The 23,536-nt window shown below is 31.3% G+C and overlaps 2 protein-coding genes across 18 annotated transcripts; both read right to left on the bottom strand.

Moving 5' to 3' along the window:
• Positions 1-491: 491 nt before the first annotated feature.
• On the bottom strand, positions 492-1,857 carry LOC107610200 (uncharacterized). The gene has a single exon (XM_016312301.3). It carries the CDS (start codon positions 1,728-1,730, stop codon positions 708-710), a length of 1,023 nt encoding a protein of 340 aa, XP_016167787.1. The 5' UTR covers positions 1,731-1,857; the 3' UTR covers positions 492-707.
• Positions 1,858-19,541: 17,684 nt separating this feature from the next.
• Positions 19,542-22,953, bottom strand: LOC107610201 (uncharacterized). 17 transcript variants are annotated; one of them, XM_088493398.1, is made up of 12 exons: positions 22,647-22,953; positions 22,457-22,564; positions 21,959-22,054; positions 21,759-21,875; positions 21,490-21,676; positions 21,265-21,407; positions 20,836-21,164; positions 20,646-20,745; positions 20,481-20,540; positions 20,294-20,377; positions 20,091-20,219; positions 19,542-20,001 (listed from the first exon to the last, which is right to left on the bottom strand). In XM_088493398.1, exons 2-12 carry the CDS (start codon positions 22,532-22,534, stop codon positions 19,702-19,704), a joined length of 1,623 nt encoding a protein of 540 aa, XP_088349524.1. In that variant the 5' UTR covers positions 22,535-22,564; positions 22,647-22,953; the 3' UTR covers positions 19,542-19,701. The 17 variants fall into 17 exon arrangements, with proteins under 17 accessions (XP_088349524.1, XP_088349526.1, XP_088349521.1 ...); XM_088493400.1 differs by having other exon boundaries at positions 20,091-20,204; positions 20,836-21,173; XM_088493395.1 differs by having other exon boundaries at positions 20,836-21,173.
• Positions 22,954-23,536: the final 583 nt, after the last annotated feature.

Genomic DNA, 23,536 nt, shown 5'->3' on the forward strand with positions numbered 1-23,536 from the left:
CCTTGCAAGTTGTGACCAAAAAGAAGAAAATGCCAAGAGAGAAGGCCACGCCCATGTGTTAAAAGTATGACTTATTAGACAGACATTATGTAGGAAGCGGCAGGTGAGCAAAGACTTTTTTTTTATAACATTAGTAGTAAGAACTACAACCTTAACTAACCCAGCTTGAACAACATCCAAAAAATTCCCTTAATCTGATCTCATTCCATTTTCATACAATTTGAAGGGTGTGTTGGTAATTTGGAATTGTCCTTTTCTTGAAACTCGAAGTCTAAACCAACAAAGCATTGTCATTATGTTTAAATTGAATGTGGTGCATCGTTTTTCAAAATACAGATAATGTCGTTAGGCCCTGGCCCCCATATATGCAATTACATACATATTGTCCTGTCTTCGCCATTATTAGTGGCACATGAGCTTGTCTCTACAAAATACTCAGCAGTAGTAATTCGAATGTTGAAATAATGTTGATACATTTGAAGAAGTTGTGATTAGCATTGAAGATGCTGTGCTCGTCTTTCATTACAATTGAAAGAAGAAAAGAAGATCGATTCTGTTTACAAAGCTTGAAAGCCACGACCATAGATACAAAAAAAACAATATATTAAAATTTAAACAAAAGAATACTAAAGAAGAAAAAGAAAGAAAGAATTCAATTCTTTCAGAACATGATGCATGCATCTATGTATGTTTGTATGTATCTATCTCTATCTGGCTGGAGATCCGAAACCCGCCAACCTGCCCAAAATGCCCTGTTTGTAAGGCAAGAAGGTTCTCTTCTTCAAATCCTGAGATTCAGCCTTCTTTCTAGCGTAGTGCAACTCATGTGCCGAAACTGCTTCTTTCCTTCTCGACTTTGGTGGCATCTCAGAATTTCTGAAGCTCGAAGAAGAAGAAGAAGAAGCTTTGGCTGCTTCTTCGGGCTTCTTGAAGAAAAGAGGGTACTTCCTGAAAGGATCCTTGGTGGTACCTCTCCCTTCCGAGGCGCTTCGAAAGAGCAACAAATCCCTCAACCTCCACCTCTTCGAGCTCTTCGAAGAAGAGGAAGAAGAAGAAGAAGAAAGAGAAGCCGCCGATTTCAGATCCTCCTTGTTGGTATTACCCTGCACTTGTTGTAATTGCTGATGATGGTGGAGCTCTTCTTCCCACGTGTAGTGGGATACTCTGTAAGGAGAGTGCGACCTCGACACTCTCCGACTCGAAGAAGAAACCGCCGCGGGTGTCCGATCTCTTCCCCTTCTCTCCTCAAACGCCTGGTTGCCGTTGCTGGAATCTCTCTTCTTTCGAGGAGACAGAGCCTCCCGGATCGCCTTCTTCCCTTGCGCAATCGGAGACAGCTTCGGTTGGTGCTGTAGGAGCGGGCTTCTAGAAGATTCCAATAACTCATCCTCCCTCATAGGCTTGATTTTCCCGCCGTGGAAGAGCTCTTCCGCCGAGCGAGGGGACTTCACCGATTCACCGCTAACAAAAAACGCAAAACCGTCGTCGTGCTCAGCAGCGCCGCCGTTGAGACTCGGAGAAGGCGCGGCGGAGGTGAAGTAATCGAAATCGGAGTAAAACTCGCGAAGCCTTGAAGGGCTGGTTGGAGCACTCAAGTTATAGTATTCACCGAAACGGCGGGGCGAAGAAGGAGCACTGAGATATGGTGAGATCCTTGCACCATTGAAATCGAAGTGATCCATCATTGATGGACTCCCTGGAGGGCTGGGACTTGCTACTGCCACTTCCATTGATGAGATTCAAATCTTTATCGCTTTCGTTTCGTTTCTGTCTTGGTTGGGGGTTGTTACTACCAATACCAATTACCAACTACCAAGAGGCAAGAGCTCTAGCTTTGTGTGGTTGTTGTGTAAACTTTATATATATAGACGGAAGAAATTTATACTCGTTTGAGATAAGCCTTGTGAAAGTGGGTGGAAGCCTCATCACTCCTTATTAAAATTGGATTTTTCCATTAATATTTTCTTTTTATATCAATTATGAATTCTTTGTAATACTAAAAATTAAATTACTATAAAAAATACTTACTAAAAAACAAAAATACTTACTAGAATAATAAAATTGAATAATCAATACGTATTTTTATAAGTAATAGTAGTTAATTAGTGACTAATTTTAAGTGTATATATGACATGATTAAATAAAACAAATTGAAATATTTTAAAGCTTTTCAATAGATAATCTTTCAAAAAAAAAATTCAAAACCAATTATTTTTTCAATTAACAATTAAATTAGTCAATAAAATAATAAATGAATAAAAATTAAGAATTTGAATCATTATCATAAACTAAAAAGAAAAGTAAAAAAAGAAAAATATTAGCCTGCTATTAGAGATTACAAATGGAGATTTATTTATTCAAATTACTATTTAAATAATATATAATAATTATTTTTTATCAATATTTGTTCACTTGCTATAAATAGGAATAGGAATTAAATTGTAAAAAACGAATAAATAGTTAAATAGAGTCCATGGATACGTAGCATGATGGGCATTGATGGGAAAGGGGGTATGGATTGCTCGTTGACGAATGGCAGCAGGGGGGTCATGCTCATGGCCGCCATTTAATACCGTTCTTTTATTTTTCATTGTTGCTTGCGAAGGATTCTCACTTCTTATTCTTAGCCTTCTAGGCGGTAAGGTAAATTAGGTAATGTGTGCCAATAAAATTAATTTTGGAATTTTTAGATACTGAAAATCTTCTATTTGAATAATATACTCTCTAGAAGACGAACACGTTGAACGGGAATTGAATGTTTTCTTCCTTTGTTAATGTGGAAAATATTAAAAATCTTAAATGAAAAATCAACGTTATTATTATTTATTATTTAAAAATGAATTTCATTTTGATACATTTGACCAGTTTAAAAAATCTTAACTCTTAGTTAATCAAATTCATATATTTAGATAAATATATAAACAATAAATAATTTATTGTCTGCTTAAAAAGATATCCTTTGAAAGTTAGATAGTGAAAACTGAAAAGTGACACAAAATCTGTAAAATGCAACTTATTACACTGAAGCGCCACGTTCAAGTTTGGGGGACATGGATCTAAAATGCAACCACCCCAAATGTGTAGAATTTTACGTGCGACGACAGAATTAGAGGGGACGGCTGCATCAATTCAATTTGAGAAGCGTGATCTACATATGAATTAAATAGTAAATACAGAATGTTATGTTATTTTTTACACATTTAACTTAGATGCGATAGTTATTTCAAAAGAATTACTAACTCAGTAGCTCATGCATGCTAAACGACTACAACGGACAGTTTTGTAGTCAAACAAAAGTTTAAAATTAATTAATTATATATGATTTTTCTTTCATTTAAAAAAAAAAAAAAGATTATTGACTACATACAAAGGAATGAAGCAAATGAGTATTATTGCTAATAAAAAATATTATTTAAAAAATTAATTACTAAATTAATTATTATATATTTATATATAAATATTTATATTTTATTTATTTTATTTAATTTATTTTTAATATATATTTTATATTATATTTTTTTTAAATGACTGATCTGGTAGCTAATTATTTATATATATGTAACATAGTTAGATTATTAATTTATACATAATATTTGTTCTAGTATTTTCATATAACAATTTTTTTAACAGCATAAATGGTAACGTTTAAATAATTGTGTAAAATATTATAATACATTAAAATCGTTTTCATAATATATATGTTAGAATAAATTGTTTTATAATTCAGATAATTTATATTAAATTATCAAAAAAATATATTATAATATGAAAGTGTATCTATATTTATAAAAATGATTGAATAGTGTTTTAGTCTTTTTCAATCAAAATTTTTTGTATTTTTTATAAGGTTGAATTATAACTCCTCTGATAAAAAAAAAGAGTTGCAGAAGTAATTTTAGTGTGTTAGAGACTAAAATTTTGAAGTCACTATTTATATTTAAACATAGCACCCATTAAACCCTAAAACCTAAATAAAAATAATATCTAAAGTCCAAAAAATAGTATATAGTTTTATTCTCGTTTAATTCCAACTCAAAATTAATTATTACTTATTCAATTTAGTATTTATAACAATAAATGAGATCACCATTATATAAGTCACTTAATTTAAAATAACATAATTTGTGATTATAATTAATATATGTATTGCCCATAAACAAATTAAATAATTAAATAATTTTCCAACAATCTCCCAACACTTGGGCTATACATATATTCTTTCGTGAAACAATCACATCTTATAAACTTTATGTGCGCATCTGAATGCTATTTTCTTTATTACTTTAACAATCTGGTTCGTCTCATATATTAGTTATGAAATTACCGCAACTTTTATCACATTAGTGTCATGACTGAACCATGATGATCACCATATTAATATATTTAATGACATAGATCAAATTTGGATGAGTAATATGGAAATTACATGCTAAATTATCTAGTGCATATATATTTTCAACTGGTCCAACTTTAAAACTTTATTGAGATCAAATACAAAATAAATATTACAAAATAAACGTTACACATAACATGAAATCAACTATCAACTTTATTCTGCAGAAAAATAATTCAATATCTGTCATAGGACATATAGTAGAAAATAAACTTCTACTAAACCAAGGCATCACAAATACTGACACTCATCCGAGCAGCGTGCTCATGGAAGACTTTAGGGATCAATTCCTTGGTTAATGGGTTTGCTAGCATATACTCTGTTCCTATATGTTCTATGAAAATCTATTTTTCTTGAACTTTCTCCTTGACAACTAAGAACTTGATGTCTATATACTTCGATTTTGTCAAGCTCTTATTGTTGTTGGAGTATAGTACTGTTGCCTTATTATCACAAAATATCTTCAATGGCCTTTCAATGTCATCTACTATACGAAATTCAATGACAAAGTTTCGCAATCATATGCCACGTTTGGATGCCTCAAAGCAAGTAACGTACGCTGCCTCCATTGTTGAGGAAGCTACAAAAGTCTATTTGTTAGACTCTCATGCAATAGCGCCTCCAACCAACATGAAGACACAGCTTGAAGTAGAGCGTCTACTATCTTGACATCCCGCCAAATCGGAATCAGAGTATCCAATGATCTCTAAATTTTCTGATCTCCGATAAGTAAGCATGTAATCCTTTGTTCTCTTGAGATAACGCATTACGTGTTTAACAACTATCTAATAATCTATGCCAAGATTGCTCAAGTATCTACGTAACACTCCCACTATGAATGATATATCGAGATATGTGCAGACTTGAGCATACATTAAGCTTCCTAGTAATAATGCATAAGGTTTATGATGCATTATTGTCTTATCAAGATCATTTTTGGGGCATTACTTGAGACTGAACTTGTCTCCTTTAGCTATAGATGTGTCCATTGGTTTATAGCTTTAAATATTTACTCTCACTAAACTTGCGGTATATACATTCATCTATAATATTTATCATAAAATCATACGAGATAATGACTTGATGAAACTTGTAATAGCATTGACGGGAAGCTTGTTTGAGACTATAGATGGATTTCTTTAACTTACAAACCATAGATTTTGAATCGCTTGATACAAATTTTTTTTATTGTACCATATATATCGTTTTATCAATGTCACCATTGAAAAATGCTGTCTTTACATCCATCTGATTGTAGCTCCAAGTCAAAATGAGCTACTAGTGTTGTTATGGTTTTAAAAGAGTCTTTCGATGATATCGGAGAGAAAGTCTCTTTATAGTCTATGCCTTTTTTTTTTTAGTAAAGTCTTTAGCAACTAGACAAACTTTATATCTTTTGACATTACCCTTAGAATTTTTTTTATTTTAAATATCTATTTACAACCAATTGATTTTACACCTTCAGGTACTTTTACGAGATATCAAACGTCATTGTCTTTCATAGCCTTTATCTCTTCTTTCATGGCATTGATCTACTTTTACGAGTTAGAACTTTGCATGGCTTCTAGAAAATTAGTTGGATCATTTTCTGTCAAATCAATGCTATCCTCATGTTCTTGGAGATAGACTATGTTGCGAATAAGGAGTATGATCACAATCTAATCAATCATGTGTCAAATAATTTGTTATTATTATTATATTAAAATGTTAATATAATAAGGTCCTTGATTAAAATTTAGAGATTTATCATTGTGATAGTGATCATAATATTGAGAGATAAATCTTTTATAATTTAATCTAAATTGTTCTTGGTCATAGGATTATTAAAAAGGACATTAATAATCCGGAAAGATCAATATATATATAATGGACTTCATTGGATGAAGATTAATAAATCTCATTTATTAAATTATATATATAGATGGTGCATATAGAGATATGACTATTGAACTGACTCACTCTGAGAATTTCTAATGGTTATAATTACCGCATATTTGTCATTATAATCATAGAGCTCAAACTCTTTACCGAGAGTTGACGGATTCCTTATTGACAAATCATTAATTCTACAAGTATTTAAATCATACCCAATATCCATTCAACTAGCACTCTAGGGTATTAGGTGTCCGGTATCAAAATATAATAAATACATTGTTAATTACTATGACAGTCGCAGGTCAAAGGAAACTCTATTACTATGTTCATCTTGAGAATATCCTATTGACAAATATGCGGTAATTATAACCATTAGGAATTCTCAGAGTGAGTCAGTTCAATGGTCATATCTCTATATGCACCATCTATATATATAATTTAATAAATAAGATCTATTAATCTTCATCCAATGAAGACCATTATATATATATTGATCTTTCCAGATTATTAATGTCCTTTTTAATAATCCCATGACCAATAACAATTTAGATTAAATTATAAAAGATTTATCTCTTAATATTATGATCACTATCACAATGATAAATCTCTAAATTTTAGTCAAGGACCTTATTATATTAACATTTTAATATAATAATAATAACAAATTATTTGACACATGATTGATTGGATTGTAGTCATACTCCTTATTCCCAACAGACTACATATTTATCTGAAATTGTACTTCCATTTTCTCTGTTAGATATCCTTAATGACACTTCTTGAGGTTGTTGAGTTTGCTGTATGAGTTGGAGTTGAGGAGAATTCTTATTATTCTCTTGTATTGTAACTAGATCTACAGTAGAATTTTCATTGTGCTTTTGTACTGTAATTGCATCTTGAACAATAATAGGTATAAAGACATGATCATTATCAGTTACAAAATCCTCATCAAAAGCAACATTTCTAATATTTTCTTCCCCATAAACTCAACATCCTCAAGAAATTTCGCATTTTTCGTTTCAAAAATAGACTTTGATGTAGGATTGTAAAACTTGTACCCCATGAATGCTCAGTATAACCAACAAAGTAGCAACAAATTGTTCTCGAGTCTAATTTTTTTCATGTAGCCTATAATGTCGCGCCTCAGCTGGACATCCCCAAATGTGTAAATGCTTTATACTAGGTCTTTTTCTAGTCCAAATTTCATAAAAAAATTTGTTAAATACTTTGCTTGACACCCAATTAAGGATATACACTGTGGTCTTTAAGGCTTCTCCCCAGAGTGATTCAGACAAGGAAGAATGACTAATCATACTTCTCACCATGTCCTTAAGAGTTTGGTTCCTTCTCTCGACAATACCATTCATACTAGGTTTAGCTGGCATGGTGTATTATAGAACAATACTGCACTCCTCTAGAAAAGTACAAAAGGCCCGAGATGTTGCTCACCTGAACCATCATATCTTCCGTAGTATTTACCACCAGGATCAGATTTGACAGCTTTAATTTTCTTTCCAAGTTGAAGTTCAACTGTAACTTTGAAAGACTTGAAAACATTCAAGACTTGGGACTTTTCACAAATTAAATATAGGTACCCATAAGTCCATAACAAGAGTAATCATCTATGAACGTAATAAATACCGTTATCCATTCCAAGAGACAGTAGAGAATGGACCACATATATTGGTATGTATCAGTTCTAAAATATCTTTAGCTCTCTTGGCACCTAATTTCTTTTCATTTGTCCTTTTACCTTTATGCACTCAATGCAGACTTCAAAGTCTACCAAATTTAGGGGTCCAGGAATCCTATCTGACACAAGCCTCTGAGTTCTCTGTTTAGATATGACCTAGGCATTTGTGCCATAATGATGCCGAATTCTCATTTAGTTTTTATTTTGTACCTGTTTATAGTATTTTATTATTATAAGAATTCAAATAAAGCCTATATAGATTATCCATCAAACGACCAGAGCAAATATTATTCGAATTATAAAAGAGATTGACTTTATTATTTCTGAATGAACAAAAATAACCTGATTTGTCCAAACGAGAAACAGAAACTAAATTCTGCATAAACGACGGTACATAAAATGTCTCAAATAAATTCAAGTAAAATCCACTCGTGGAACATAATCTAAAGGTTCCTATAGTTTCGACTGCAACTATATTTCCATTTGCTACATAGATGTATCTTTCAACATCACTTGGCAGCCGGCTCCACAGGCAACCCTACATAGTAACACTTACATGAGTAGTAGCAGTAGAATCTACTCACTAAGTATTAACAAGTGCATAACTTAAACTAGTTTTAGAACAAGCAAAAGTAAGAATCATACCTTTCTTTGCACGTCAAGTGCCATATTTGGTACAATCCTTCTTCATGTATCCCACCTTCTTACAGAAGAAACCGGTTGAAGCTTGATCCTGTTTCTTAGCCTTTTTTGCTGAGAAGGCGCATCCGCAGCAGTATCACGCTTTCTTTTATACTCAGAAGATGAAACCATATGAGGCCTTTCAGTCTTATCTCGTTGTAACCTCTCTTCTTCTTGCATACTGTAAGATATATGTTTATTTAGGGACCAAGTGTCTTTTAGAGTGTTATAACTCACTTTGAATTACCCAAAGTGTGCAAGAAGAGAGATCAAAATGAAATGTACGAGTAAATTCTCAAACAACTCTAACGTACTTTAGTGCTTTCAATTTAGAAGTAAAATGAAACATTTTCATAATGTACTCCCTTATGTTCCCTTACCTTTATACTTTATGGAAACAAGTTTGCTCAAACGATTACTTGTCTCCACCTTTTCATTCTTAGCAAAGAATTTTTTCAACATCTTGTAGGAATTTTTTAGCATCTTTATCCTAAATAATTGATCCGCGAAACGCCTCAAGAATTAAGCGTTTCATAATCATAATGCTCATTCGATTGGATCTCTCATCTCTCTCACTTCTCTATTTTAACCTAATTGAGGTTTTCTGAAGTGGAAGTGGATTTCTCTTCTCGAAGAGCTATATCCAGATCCATACAACCGAAGACAATCTCTACGGTATCCTTTCAAACCTTAAAGTTTGAACCATTCATCATAGGAATGCTACTAATTTATGCAGAAACATTAATAGCTGAAGCCATACTTACTGGATTAGAACAAAAAGTATGTCGTAAATATTAGTTAAATAATAAAAAAAGTCCATATTGAGATATCTAGAACAACATTAATTTTTAATCTTTGAATAGAAAAATTAACTGTAAGTGATACTTTCATTGCAATAATAAAATATTATAAAAAATTTCTGTCACACATTAAGCTTTTCTTTGGACCGATTAAATGCGTACATGGAAACTTAAACTTTACAACCTATTTATTATTGTATATATTTTTTTAGTAATTAGCCAAAACAATAACCTTCCTTTAGGCCGATTATTAACCGCATAATTAATAGAAAATAAATAAAAATGTGTAATGCTTATTATTTGGTCAAATAATAAACTTTTTTGGCCGATTATTATTTACATAAATAATTAACATTATTTTCTATTATTTAAATATTATTAATGTGTATATATAATTTGACTAAATATAAAATTTTTTAATAGATTAATATTCACATAAATAATATACACAATAATTTTTATATTCTAAAAGAGATAATTAATTAATTTTATATTAAATTAATAGCTCACATAATTAAATCTAAAACAATTGTAGTTTAATAATACTCTATTTATTTAACAAAAGAGGAAGACTGTATATAACACCATACTGAATAATACTAATCATTAATTTATGAGCATCATTTTATATATAAGAAGAAATAATAACTAAAACATGCTTAACTTACATTATAAGCACACAACAGTATATACATCCCAACGATTAATAATATATATAAATGGCCATGACAGTAAATATATAGAAGAACTACAACCTAAACTACATCCACGACATCAAAAGGAGAATATATATTATATATGTGCAAGTATATAACTTTGTCGTGCGATAATATTAATGTAAATTACGCATATATTAACATATTTCGATTTAAAAAAAATAATAAAATTAAATGTTTTCGATGGCTAAATTATGAATAGTTTTAATATTATTTATTAAAATAAATTATTTTATAATTTAAATTATTCATATTAAATCACTAAAAAATATATGTTATAGTGTAAAAGCGTATTTATATTATAAAAGTAATTGAAGAGTTGTCTCAATCTTCTTCGATTAAAATTTGTTGAATTATAGCTCCTCTTACAGAAACGATTTTAGTGTATTGGGAACCAAAACTTTAAAGTCACTATTTATATTTGAACATGATACTTATTAAACCCTAAAATCTAAATAAAAATAATATCTAAAATCCAAAAGATAGTATCTGATTTTATTCTCATTTAATTCTAAATAAAAAATAAGTATAACTTATTCAATTTAGCATTTATAACAATAAATAAGATCACCGTTATATAAATTATTTAATTTAAAATAACCAACGTTTTGAAAATCGGTTCGAATCGGCCGGTCGAACCGGTTAAACAGTGAACCGCTGAAGAAAACGACTCGGGCTAATGTCAAAATCGCAGATTTCAAAAATCGCAATTGAACTGGTGAACCGGTCAGGAACCGGTCGGTCGAACTGAACCGTGATCCAGCCGTTTTTTTGAAAAGGGGAGCCCAAACGTCACCGTTTCAGCAGCTGCAGTTAGCTTAGCCCTAACTCAGATGCCCAGATTTTACTCATTCCAGAACGCTCTGCCTCTCTCACATAGACTCCGTAGTCAGTCCAAGGCAGGGCTCCTCTCAATCGAGCTCCTGGCCGTCCCTCACCTCCGTCCAGCCACCTCCTCGTGCCGCCGCCGTCGTTCTTTCGAGCAGCCACCGTCTGCTCGCTTACTTTCCCTCATCGCGCAGTAGCCATCGATATCAACCTTCCCTTCCATCGCGCAGCCATTGGAACCTTCCTCCGTCGCGCAACCTAGCTCTGTCCCGTTTGAAGCCCGTTCGAAGCCCATCGCGCAGCCACGCTTCCTTGTCTTGGTCACTCGGTGAAACTGTCTCCCTCTTGCATGCTCTGTTAAAGGCTTCTTCTAGTTTCTAGGTAAATTTTTTTATTAACTATATTGAACCATTGTTTGCTTCTGTGAAGTTCTGTGAACTGTGAAGTATTGAAATCACTAAAATACGAACTGATTTACTAAAGTGTGGAGCTCTGTGAATAATTTTTTTTATTAGCTATGATTGAATAATTGTTTGATTTTTCTAGCTTCTAGTTTTAGGTAATTTTTTTTATTAACTATGTGATTTACTGATTTTTTTTTTCTGTGAATTGTGAAGTGTGAACCAAAGTTCTGTGAACTCAAACTGTGAACTGATTCCACTGAAGTTACTAAACTGAACTGTGAACTTTGTTGAATAATTGTGAATAATTATTATTAGTTAAGCTGTGAAGTGTGAACTACTGAATTTGTTTGTTTGTTGAATAATTGTGAATAATTTTGGATGTTGTTTGTTGTGAACTTGAGATTATTGGGTTGGAGTGGGTTGTTGTGATATTGTAATTGAAAAAAACCATTATTGGATTGCTGGTAATATTTAGATATAGATGAGAATATTAACCAAGAACTACCTAAAAATAATAATGCTGAGAATAATTCAGATGATATTTTAAGGTTTATATTATACTATAATTAGATTTTAATACGTTTATTTATATTTTATTTATTATTTTATTATAAAATAATTTTTTTGATTCAACCACAGTCAAATCGATTGAATCTATAAACCAATAAACCAATAACTAAAACAGTTCAATAACCAATTCGATTTTTAAAACCTTAAAAATAACATAATATATAATTATAATTAATATATATATTATCTACAAATAAATTAAAAAATTAAATAATTTTCTTACAATATACGAGTCCAAGATTATTATATATATTATTCTTCTTCTCAATATCTACGCATTCTCATAATATATCTATGTTCTAGGGAGGAAATATTAAAATATATTTGTGATTTTGGCTGCTTCTAGATGAGTTTGATGAGAAAGGACGAAATGTAACGAATCTAATTTATTAGTAATACTAATACCACACACATGTGTGTCATTGTGTGTATGCGTAATGGCAGTCATCACATAGGCCCCAGCTGTGTAACTTATTACATGCTTATATATTATTATGGCTTACTTGGTCAATTCGGAGCTGCCATCCCATTTAAAATATGCAACCATTCATTCTTATCAATTTCGGTGGCGGTAAGCACTGGCAATACTTGCATTCTAGAAGAGGATGACCCTACCAAGTATCTACCATATAAACTTTTATTATTAAACAAAAACATACAGCGAAGTGTTCATTAGTTTATGGAGATCCGGTGTTCGACGCTGATGAAAGAAACTATACGTTATTATGAAACTACTATTTAAAACATACAGTGATAGTTATAGAAAGTTTTCAAGTAACGGTGTTTCAGTAATTTTTACCGTTGATTTTAATTATATATATTATATATATTTTTTATAATTAAGATCAACGGTTAAAAATCACTGAAATACCAGTATATCAGTACACTTAAAAATTTTCCGATAGTTATTACTACTATAAAATATATAGAAGTATGATATATTAGTTGACGCTATTTTTGTTATATTCGATGTCTTGAGGCTTATCAACTAAACTATTTGACTCTCTATTTTGTTATTAGGTCAGTATAATTTAAAAATGTTGGCTAATATAAATAAAAATTGTTTACTTTTAAGTTTTTCTTTTTTCTTTTTAGATCTACTAACTAGGTGTGCTATTGATGCATATTTTTACATATTCAAATATTAGTAGTATTAGTGAACAACTATTTAAATTTTAAACTAATTATGAAGCAAACAGCAGACATCCACTGCACTAATGAACGCAAACGCAGCAATCAAAGTCGAGATTGATGAAGACTTTTTTCAATTCCCCCTCTTTTCTTTCATCATATAATAAAGCTACCTACATTTTTGAACTTCCAATGTGACATATCACTTGTCAATAACATTGCCTATGTCCATGCACCACTTTTCTTTGGCCAAAGAAAGTCAAGGGAGAAAAAGGGGGAACGAAGAAAAAGTAAAAGGTTCGAGTTTTGGTGAGTGTGCAAATTTTTGTACCCTTTTTTTTTATCACGAGTTAAGCAAGTGCTTGTTTAATTTTGAACTTGAAAATTACATTTTGGAAATTATTTAATATACATATAAATAAAATCTTGGAAATAATAGTTTTCTTATTTCAGATAGAAGAAAGTCAATGAAACCTGTGACAAATACCTCTATAATATACTTTTTTAACAGAAGGTTTCTAGAATTCACATTTTTTATTTATTTATTTTATGACTTCACTCTATAAGTTTTTATTTTTTTATCTTTTCTTATCCCACGACATAATTGATTATATCATCCAGTCATTTGGTTTGAGTAATTTACACATTACTTGTGACGAAGACAACAATCTAGAATAACAGGACCAACACCGTGTAAAGAATTATATTGAATCGAATGAAAGTAAATAAACAAGCTTGAAATCCAACCTGTAGGCACAACATACCTCTCCTCCCCATATCAGAGAAAAGGATTAGCACGATTTGCATGATATATTAGAAAAATGGTGAACCCAACATGGCATTGAAACATGTAAAGTTAATATGATGATGATCAATAATAATAATATATTCTTTTGTCCCCGGGCAAAGTCGCAATTTATGGAATTATTATAGTCAAAGTCAGCTATTTGAGCTGGATATATATAATGTTATTTATTCATCAATAATCTGGGCCACCCTGCAAAACCTTAAAGTATTGCGACTCCAAAATTGACTATGACTAATCTGTTGGATTTGGAGCAATCCAATAATTCGTGGTCGAAGTTAACTGGGCCCATTTTTAGTCGTCCAACAAAAGTATCCAATTTTTTACTGGAACAAAAATGGCTTCTGAGCTATTTTGGCCCAATTACTTTATGCAAACTTGATACCAATGAACATTAACGTGAAATATGAATAAGTCCGAAAAAAAAAAAGAAACGTTAAATATGAAGACATCAGCTGATCAGGTGGGACACAAATAAAATAAAATAAAAGAACACACATCTGGAAAGCATGAGGCCTAACAGGCTAACACAAATACACAGTACTTAGTTGCTTACTTGCTTGGGTCCCTTAACTGTCATGTTTCGAATTTGATTAATAGAGGCAGCATGTATACAACCAATTTGATTTAATAGTAAGTTTATTAGTTTATTTAAATAAGTATTGAGAGTTTAAATTTTATCTTGTGTATACAATAATTTATTGGTCAATAACAAATCTTTCAATAGAGTTTAGATTCACGACAAATTAATTTTTAGTGTGCTAGATTGAAAAACACCATAAAAAAATCAAAAAACAAAAAAATATGTATACATCATATTTCATGATCAACTTATTAGGAGAAAATTCACTTGTGGGTATTTTTAGATTAAATTAATAGTTAAAAAATTAGATAATAATTTAATTAAATATATCATATTTTAATAATTTTTAATTATGATAATTGAATGTGAGTCATATTTTTTTTTTATCAATTTTATCAAACCATCTAACGCATATAAGTAATCACTTTATTAGTATACAGCAGGTTTTTTGGCCACTCTCTTGCCTACAAAAGATTAACTCAAGCATGGTAGAAATGGAGGAGGAAAAAGGTTTTAGCAAGCATGAGAGTAGGGCATAGTCAGAATCGAACCGGTGATCGAACCGGTCAGGTTACTGGATTATTGGGTCATTGGTTTAACCGGTAGGTCACTGGTTGAACCGGTTGATCCGGTCCTATATAAATAAAAAATAAAATATAGTAAAAAATTTAAAATTAAAATTTAAAATACATATTTTCACTAACATTTTAAAAATATCTAGTTATTCTAAAACAATATGAAACATGAACAATAAGTATTTTGTTAAATTTACTCTATCATAAATTTTTTTATTTTTTTAATATTAAAATAACTATTATTTTCGAATTTTAATAATTTATTAATTAGTTTATATCTATTATACTATTATATACTACAAGTATTTATTGAAAAATAATATTAATAGATATTATATAATTATAAAAAAAATAAATGAGTTTATAATTATTGTTAAATAAAAATATAATTAATTTAAGAATGAACGAGTTTATAACTAAAATTAAAATAATTAAATAGATTGATAAAAGATATCTATATATAAAATAATTTGTAAACATATTAAATGGTATTGTGATAGCCTGGTGGTTATGACAAGTTCTTTTTTCCTTGAGGACAGGGGTTCGAAACTCACCCCACCCATTTTGACAATTTCACTCTCAGCGGTTCGGTTGAATCGGTTAACGAGTTTGACCGATTTTCGTCGATTTACTCCGGATTTGACCGGTTCGTTACCTTATTCGGTTCAATTGGCGGACCGGAACGGCTTAGGGTCCGGTTTTTACAACACTGGAGTAGGGTAATAGCATTCATTCTATCTGAATAACTCACATTCTATATATTTTTATGTTATAAAAATATATTATAAATAGGTGTTAAATCAAGGATTTCTCATTTAATTTTTTTTTTGTGACTAAACAAGGAAAGAAACAAAGCAAAAACTATTCTAAATCCGAGCCAATGAGTAATATCTCATTTAATTTAAAAAGTCTTTATTATTTAGTCAAAATCATCAACAAATAATTTAATATTTTGTTTATTAAAAACTTTAATGGTTAGAATTGGGTTGTTCTCAACCCATAAGTATGGTAGAATAATTGAATTTTGGTAACAAATTCAACCCATAGATCGAGTTAGGATTGGATTCAAATTCTACCTTACATCACCCTTATGTGAGAGGGAAAAAGGGTTGTAATATTGGGTCGGATTTTTGGGTTGAACATGAATTTCAACTTTGTTCAAGTATGGCCATGTTATTGATTCAATTCATGACAAAAAAAAAATGGTATAAATAGATACCAACACTTAGGGGTGGCAAAACGGGTCGAATCCATCGGACCGACCTGCCGAATCCGCTAAAGAAGGTGGGTCGGGCTAGATTTGGGACCCGCCAAACCCGCATCGCCAAATTTACGGATTTTGGCGAAGCGGGATGGGCTGGTCCACCGGACCAAGAATTTTTATTTTTAGTTTTTTTATTAAATAAAAAAGTGATTACTACTACAAAATTAATAATTATATAATTTTTAAATATTTTTTATTTTTTATTTTTATTCTTCTTTTAGTTATTAACTTTATTTATTTTATTTTACAATTTCGTATATATGCTTAAATTTTTGTGACTTATTTTTTAAAATAAAGATGGTTCTGTTGATAAATATTATTTTAAATAATTTTATTGAAGTTAAAAATAAAAAAAATAATAAAAAATGTATATTATAATTCGACTATTTTTATTTGTATTTAATTTTTAATTATTATTTTTAATTAATTTTATTAAATTTTATTTTTTTATAAATAAAAAAAGAGTTAAGGGCTAACCCGCCGGCCCGCCAATCCGCCATAAAATGAAGTGAATTAGCATTTTAAACCTGTTTTAGTTGGCGGGACAGACTGATCGATCCCATTTATAGTACGGATCTAAGCAAAAACAGGACGGATTAGGACAGACCACCCCACTTTACCACCCTTGCCAACATAGATGAATCTACACACAAACATGGGGGGTGGTTAATTTGCTCCTATTGAATCTTTGAAAAAAATTAAGTATATATGCGTTTAATTTTTAATAATGTAAAACGTTTTACATGATGATCGTTCAATCACAATCATTTTTTGAATGACTATTTATATAAGTAATATAAAAAATAGTTATTTTTGTTAATATTGTATTATATAATAGAATGCACAGATAAAATAATTTTGTATTAATAATATCTATTCAAATAATAATAATAATAATAATAATAATAATAATAATAATAATAATAATAATAATTATTATTATTATTATTATTATTATTATTATTATTATTATTATTATTATTATTATTCTATTGATTAATTATCCAAAATCAAATCTAATTTCTCAAATATAAATAAAATATTAGTATTTAGTAGTTTCCTTAAAAGTTGATTGATGTATATAGACATCATTTACTTATTATATACATTATTATTTATTTTTGTTGTTTTATAATTTTAGTCTTACATACAATAATTGTTTTCATTGAAATTTTTTTACCATAAATATTATAAAAATCAATTCTTCAATTAAATGACAAAAATTGTTAAATAATTACTTAATAAAAAAAGAAATATTAATTTTTTATTATTAAAATCAGGTACCAATATAAAATACATGTTAAAATATAAATATACATTGAAAATAAATTAAACCATACATATATTTATATATAAATATATTAGTGGCTGATTTTAGTATACAAATAACATTTTTATTGTTTGATTGAAATTTTTTTTTTCACATCACGATTTTATTCTATTTTATTTATTTATTTTTGCATCTCTTACATAATTATAGTAAACTTTTTTATATATTTTTTAATTATTGTGCTATAATATTTTTATGTAACCTCTTTACGAGAAACTCGGACTGCGGCACTTTGACTCCAGTACAAGTCCTGCCTCAAAAAGAATCTAAACCTCATGTTTAACCCAAATTACTATTTCAGATAATCCCAAAACAATACCTAATTTAAATATCTAAATATGTGCACATTAAAATTTTTTTATATTATTTTTGTCTCTCCTATTAAAATTTTGTTATCCCTCGCACCAAAATTTACTTCTACTGACCTAAAAATTAAAACACAGAAGACCATTCTTGTTGATGTTGATGTACATATGAAACTCATTTGAGGGGCAATGTAAGTGCAGTCGCAGTAAGGAGATTAGCGCTAACAGTGACAGATATCTTGGTTTCTATATAGATAAAAAAAAAGTCTTAACAAGGAGTGAGGATGGCTTTCAAAGCATTTATTAGGATGACAATGTCTTTAACGACTTTGAGTATTCGATCATACATAGACATAACAAGAGACAAAACGCTTTTGGCAACCAAAAGAAGAGATAAAAGGATATTAAAAGAATCATGTTCTCTAGTCTTTATCAGTTCCAACGAAAATTTCTTTATTTGTTTTGTGTAGTTGAAAAGAATTCATGGCAGCATGCCGAAATGGAATGAAATTCTTCATAGTAGTAATTGTTTTTACTTCAATAAAGCCAAACAAATAGATACTAGGTACAGGTGCCTACTCTGGTAGATAACTCTTCAATGCAAGAGACAAAATTAAAAAATTGGGACTACTGGGTACAGATTACAGAGACAGCACACACACACACAACACAACACAATCTCAATCCTGTTCTCACTCGCCCACTTAATTCATTGTTATTCATAGCTCACAACCACATTGTTACTAGTATTTAATATCTAAATACTGTGTGATTTTCTCATGTAAGAATTGAGCTTGAAATAATATCAAATATGTAACCTTTTGAAAATATGATAGTTGAATGGTTCGGAAGGAGCGGCTGTGGTGGCCACAGCCATCAAACGGAACATAATGGAGCTGCAATTAGGAGACTTAAATGAGCCAAGTCATAATTATTGATGGGGCTTCTTCTGTAACACCAGAAACAACCTACATCTACATGGACCACATTCTACGTGAAAATTCCAGTACTAGTCCTACTTCCAATGCTGGACCATATATGGAATTCCAGCACTACTCCAACTATTAGTAATCTTCACTACGTGCCATGAAAATGAGACCATCATTCATTCATTGACGCAGCAATAGTTCGAGGGTTATTGATAGACCTTCATTACTTTCTTTTCTTGTCAATGTAGTTGGGCATTTCTACTGTATAAATAATGTGGGATCGGTAAAGTGATAAATCTAGGAGTTAATCACTCTTAAATTAAGATAGTGGGACACACATTTCATGGAAGTTACAAAATCAATGGTGACCATTACAAAAAAGTTACTCACGCTTGGTTGGTTCAGGTAATAATTCCACATTTATTCTTCTTGAGCAACATTTCAGGTCAGAGTCTTATAAATGTCAAAAATGAATACAACTAAGGAAATTGAGTAGTAAACTGAGATTTGATATGCAATTCAGCAGTTCTATTCTTCAAATCCCACATATTATACAGTTTGACTTTTGACTTTCTTTCTTTGTGGTTGAGATGAAGGAAGGTAAAGGCACAATGTTCCTTTAATTGAATTTTTTTTTTTTTGAGAAAAGAAAAGAAGTATTTGTTAAGTCAATATTTTCTAAGCCAATCCATATATTCAAAGGGAGGAGGAGAGAATATCGATCTCATCTACAATCTTTCTATGTGCTCTGGAGCTGTATACCAATTGCATCCCCAGCATCAATGAAACAAACCATATACAGAATAAACAGAAGCAAAATTATGTGCATAGCAAGTATCTAAAACTAAACTCATATGGCATAATTTGTACAAATTGTGAGAGGGGTTCGGTTTTTCTATTCTCGAGGAACTTAATGGCTTCTTTCCCTATTTCGCTTGGTAATTGGAGGCATATCCAATCCAGCAAAGATTCCAAGTCTTTTGCAAAGTCCAGTAAGTACCAATCTAGCAGCTTTGGGATAGCAAACTTTGAAGTTGAAATTCCAACTGCAGCCTGCAAGTATTCTCTTTTTGCTGCTTCGAGTTGGTTCTCGACCTGTGATGCTGTGTAAACTCTGACCTGCATTTGCCACAGTTCATGAATCAGCAATGACACAATGCAGATAATAAAATTTTAGAAGTTTACTTTGTGTAACGAATAAAACTTACAGCAGGAGAGGACCAAGTTCCACATGAGAGAGCAAATGTCACCAAGGGTTCTGATAATTCCAATCCATATATGCTTCTTACTGTCATTTCATGATTCTTGGCTCCCTTTGATGTCTGTTTAGAATTCAGCTGTAAGAAGTTTTAGTAATTATCTATATATTCCAATCTAAGGAAAACTCAGACTTCATATGAACAAAGCTTACCAATTTCCAATGATAAGGAAGCCTTAGAATGCAATGCTCTATCGTTGTTGCGCTTAGCAAGTGTCCACCCACATTTATTGTTGCCTGAATAATGAAGAAAACAGAATAAATTATTAAGCATATCAATGCTATAACTGCAAGAACATGCAACGTATAAGAAGAAATACAAGTCCCGAGCAGTTCATACCTTGTGCATCAATGCAACAACTGTTTCCGGACTCTCCGGTAAGCCATGCTCATTGAATGCCTGAATAAAAGCACAATTTTCAATTAGATATTACAAAGGTTCTAAAAGAGGTTAAAAATGAAAAAGTAAAACTAAACATTGTTCAAAAAGGTATAAATGACATACATTCATCATACAAGAGTTATATATGTTGATCCAGAATGCAAGCTTCTCCTGATGATTGAGATTCTCTAAGTTGACAGAGGAAAGTTTCCTCAAAAGAAGCCTGCAAGTTTCAGGATATTAGAATACTGCAACACCTGATTGACACACACAACATGAATAGTTGAAAAGGTAAATAGTAAGTATCACATACTTCAACCGATGCTGCAGAAACAAAGAATTAGCAGTTCGTTTTGGACTGAAGGATTCAGCTTCAATTGCACGGAATTGCTTGTACGGACCAATATCCATCTCTCCAAATTCTAAACAAGTACCATATGGATCCTGAAACCATGTTCCTTGAGTACAGTTTCGAGATTTCGGATCTCGCAACATGCCAGCTGTAGAATCCGGATACTTGGCAGTACTCATTCTCAAAAGAATGCTTGATAAGCACTTGAGAATATTTTCAGAGATTATGTTTGGACTTTCTTCATGATCTGTTGGTTCTGCCATTGGCTGGTCATTCACTCTTAGTTCTTGCTGCACAGTCTGAAATTTCACATTAGTTGACTTGAAAAATTTCCTCTGAGTTATTTTGATCTACTAGGACACAACTGAATCTGGATTAGAGATGCCAGACCTGTCTCTTTGGACGATGCCATGGTTTGTTGTGGAGGGGAAGTGTATTAATAGGAGTTTTTGTTGTTTTAGTTTTAGAATTGAACTGCTTGGTGTTCTTGTGAGAATGACTACATGACTGGTTCTCTTTTCCTTGCCTATCCTCTGCAATGCAAAAAGCCATGAGAATTAGGTTGCAACTTTTATTATAGAACACACTTAAGGAGCAATTGTGGGAATTACTCACCGGGAAGTGTAATTGTTGGGGAAGGAGACTTCAATTTAACTAAACGAGATGAATGATCCATTTTCATCTTGGAGGATGATGTATATACAGCTTCTTGATACAAGTCCTGCCTGAAATGCATCACCTGCTCTTCAAGCCTTGCAATTTCTTCCTCCAGCACCGCCACCTCCGCAAGAAGTCCCAGGGTCTAGATTGATTCAGCAGTGACGGTGAGTATAAGATTTCAAATTTGAATGAATTGCAAAGTAGATTACTTGGGAAATACTAACATTGGGAGGGAGATAAGGAGGAAGACGAGGGAGAGCACCCAAGGGTCTGTTGAAAGCTCTCTGCAATGCCCTGTGGATGTTCTCTTCGTTCCTAAGCTTCTTCTTCAACCTCTCCACCTGAAAATTCAAATTCAGAGACTTAATTCGTGAACAAAGCTTCAATTTCAAAATCAGGAATCGGAGCAGTGGCATTGCATTACGTCTTGTTGCAAGGCCAATTTTCTCTCCTTGCTTCGTGTCCTTCCGTCTCTGCTTGCTCTGCCTTTTCCTTGTGCCAAACTTTCCCGCATCTCTGCCTTTTCATTCAAGAGATTAGGACCAACCTATGCAACGCAATAACATATAATTTCAAAATTGAAACTGAGAGGTTCATCTTTTTGTCAATGAATTTCCCTTTCACTTTATAGGATGAGCATGTGTGTTGTGTAATATGTTTCGCAAAAGAATTCCGACTTTTGAGAATTTTCTTCTCATTGGAACTGAAGCCATCCACAGTTTGTGATGATAAGTCTGAGAAGTGTTACGTTATCATAATGAAATAATGAATAATAGTAGTAATAATTTAATAATAATAATAATAAAACTAGTGTATGGAACTTTGTTCACTGTAGCAACCGTTTTTCAAAAATACTAGTACCACATACACATATACACACTCTTCTGAGTTCTGACAATAAAGCAGAGTTTAGTTCAATTACTCTATGATCATCATCATCATCATGTGCTCCTGTCTGAGCTTTCTTAGGCTCTAATCTCGTCCTCCTTCTCGTGTCCATTTCTTCTCTTCCCTTGATGTGGCACTAATTCTGCAGCTAAAACAAATTCAATTCGGTGAGAAGAATGATGAAATCAATCAAATTGAAAGTAATAGTAAGATCGAGATCGGACCTTGTTCACTTGTAATCTAAAAATCAAGGGAAGCAGAAGGTGAATGGAGGCATCGTCATGGGGGGAAAGAAACATGTCATAGAGTGGAGTTGACAGCTATATATGAGATGAAGATAATGAGAGTTCCACCGCTGTGCCTTTAAACTTAGTTTAACCGCTTCCACTTTGGATGAAAACACAGCAATGTTAATTTATGTAGGAAAGAGAGAGGAGGCTGAGAGGGAGAGAGAAAGAGAGTGTGGTTTCATGAGAAAAAGACTCGATGCGCATACAGCTTGTATAGCAAAAGTGCTCCGGTGCCCCCAGCAACCAAAATTGCACAATTTTTTCGTATTTATTTTTTTTTTTGGATTTTACTAGAAACTAACTTTTTTTTTCCAATAAATTAACAGAAAAAAAATTCTAAAAATGTTGGCCTTAATATTTTTCTTATAATTATTCAAAAAAAAAGTTTTTTTTGTAATAAAACTGTTAGATCACATATTTAATTAGAATAACATTAGAGAATCAATACTATAACAGTAAATTCAACTTATATTATAACAGATTGTAAATAGATTTAATATAAAATTCATTAAAAATATTTTTTTATTGTTTTTGAATTTTAATTATTTTTTTAATTCAGTTTTGGATAGTGTTGCCTATGATGTTAGTAGTGCAATATTGAACCCAAGAATTTCTCATTTAATTTTACATCAAGATTAGTCAGTAATTTTTACCATATAGATTCTCATTTTAAAGGGATGTGTTGAGGTGGAAGGATCCAATCAAATGGGCTATGGCGCTAAGCAATCATGAAAGAACGTGCGCTTTACCATTGCAGTTTACTGTAAACATTTTTTTTTACTTATTAAGTTAATCAGTAACCACAACGCAACGCTCCTCCATCT

This window comes from Arachis ipaensis, chromosome B7, assembly GCF_059453495.1.
Source record: "Arachis ipaensis isolate K30076 ecotype BB chromosome B7, ASM5945349v1, whole genome shotgun sequence".
In the NCBI taxonomy this organism is placed as follows: Eukaryota; Viridiplantae; Streptophyta; class Magnoliopsida; order Fabales; family Fabaceae; genus Arachis; species Arachis ipaensis.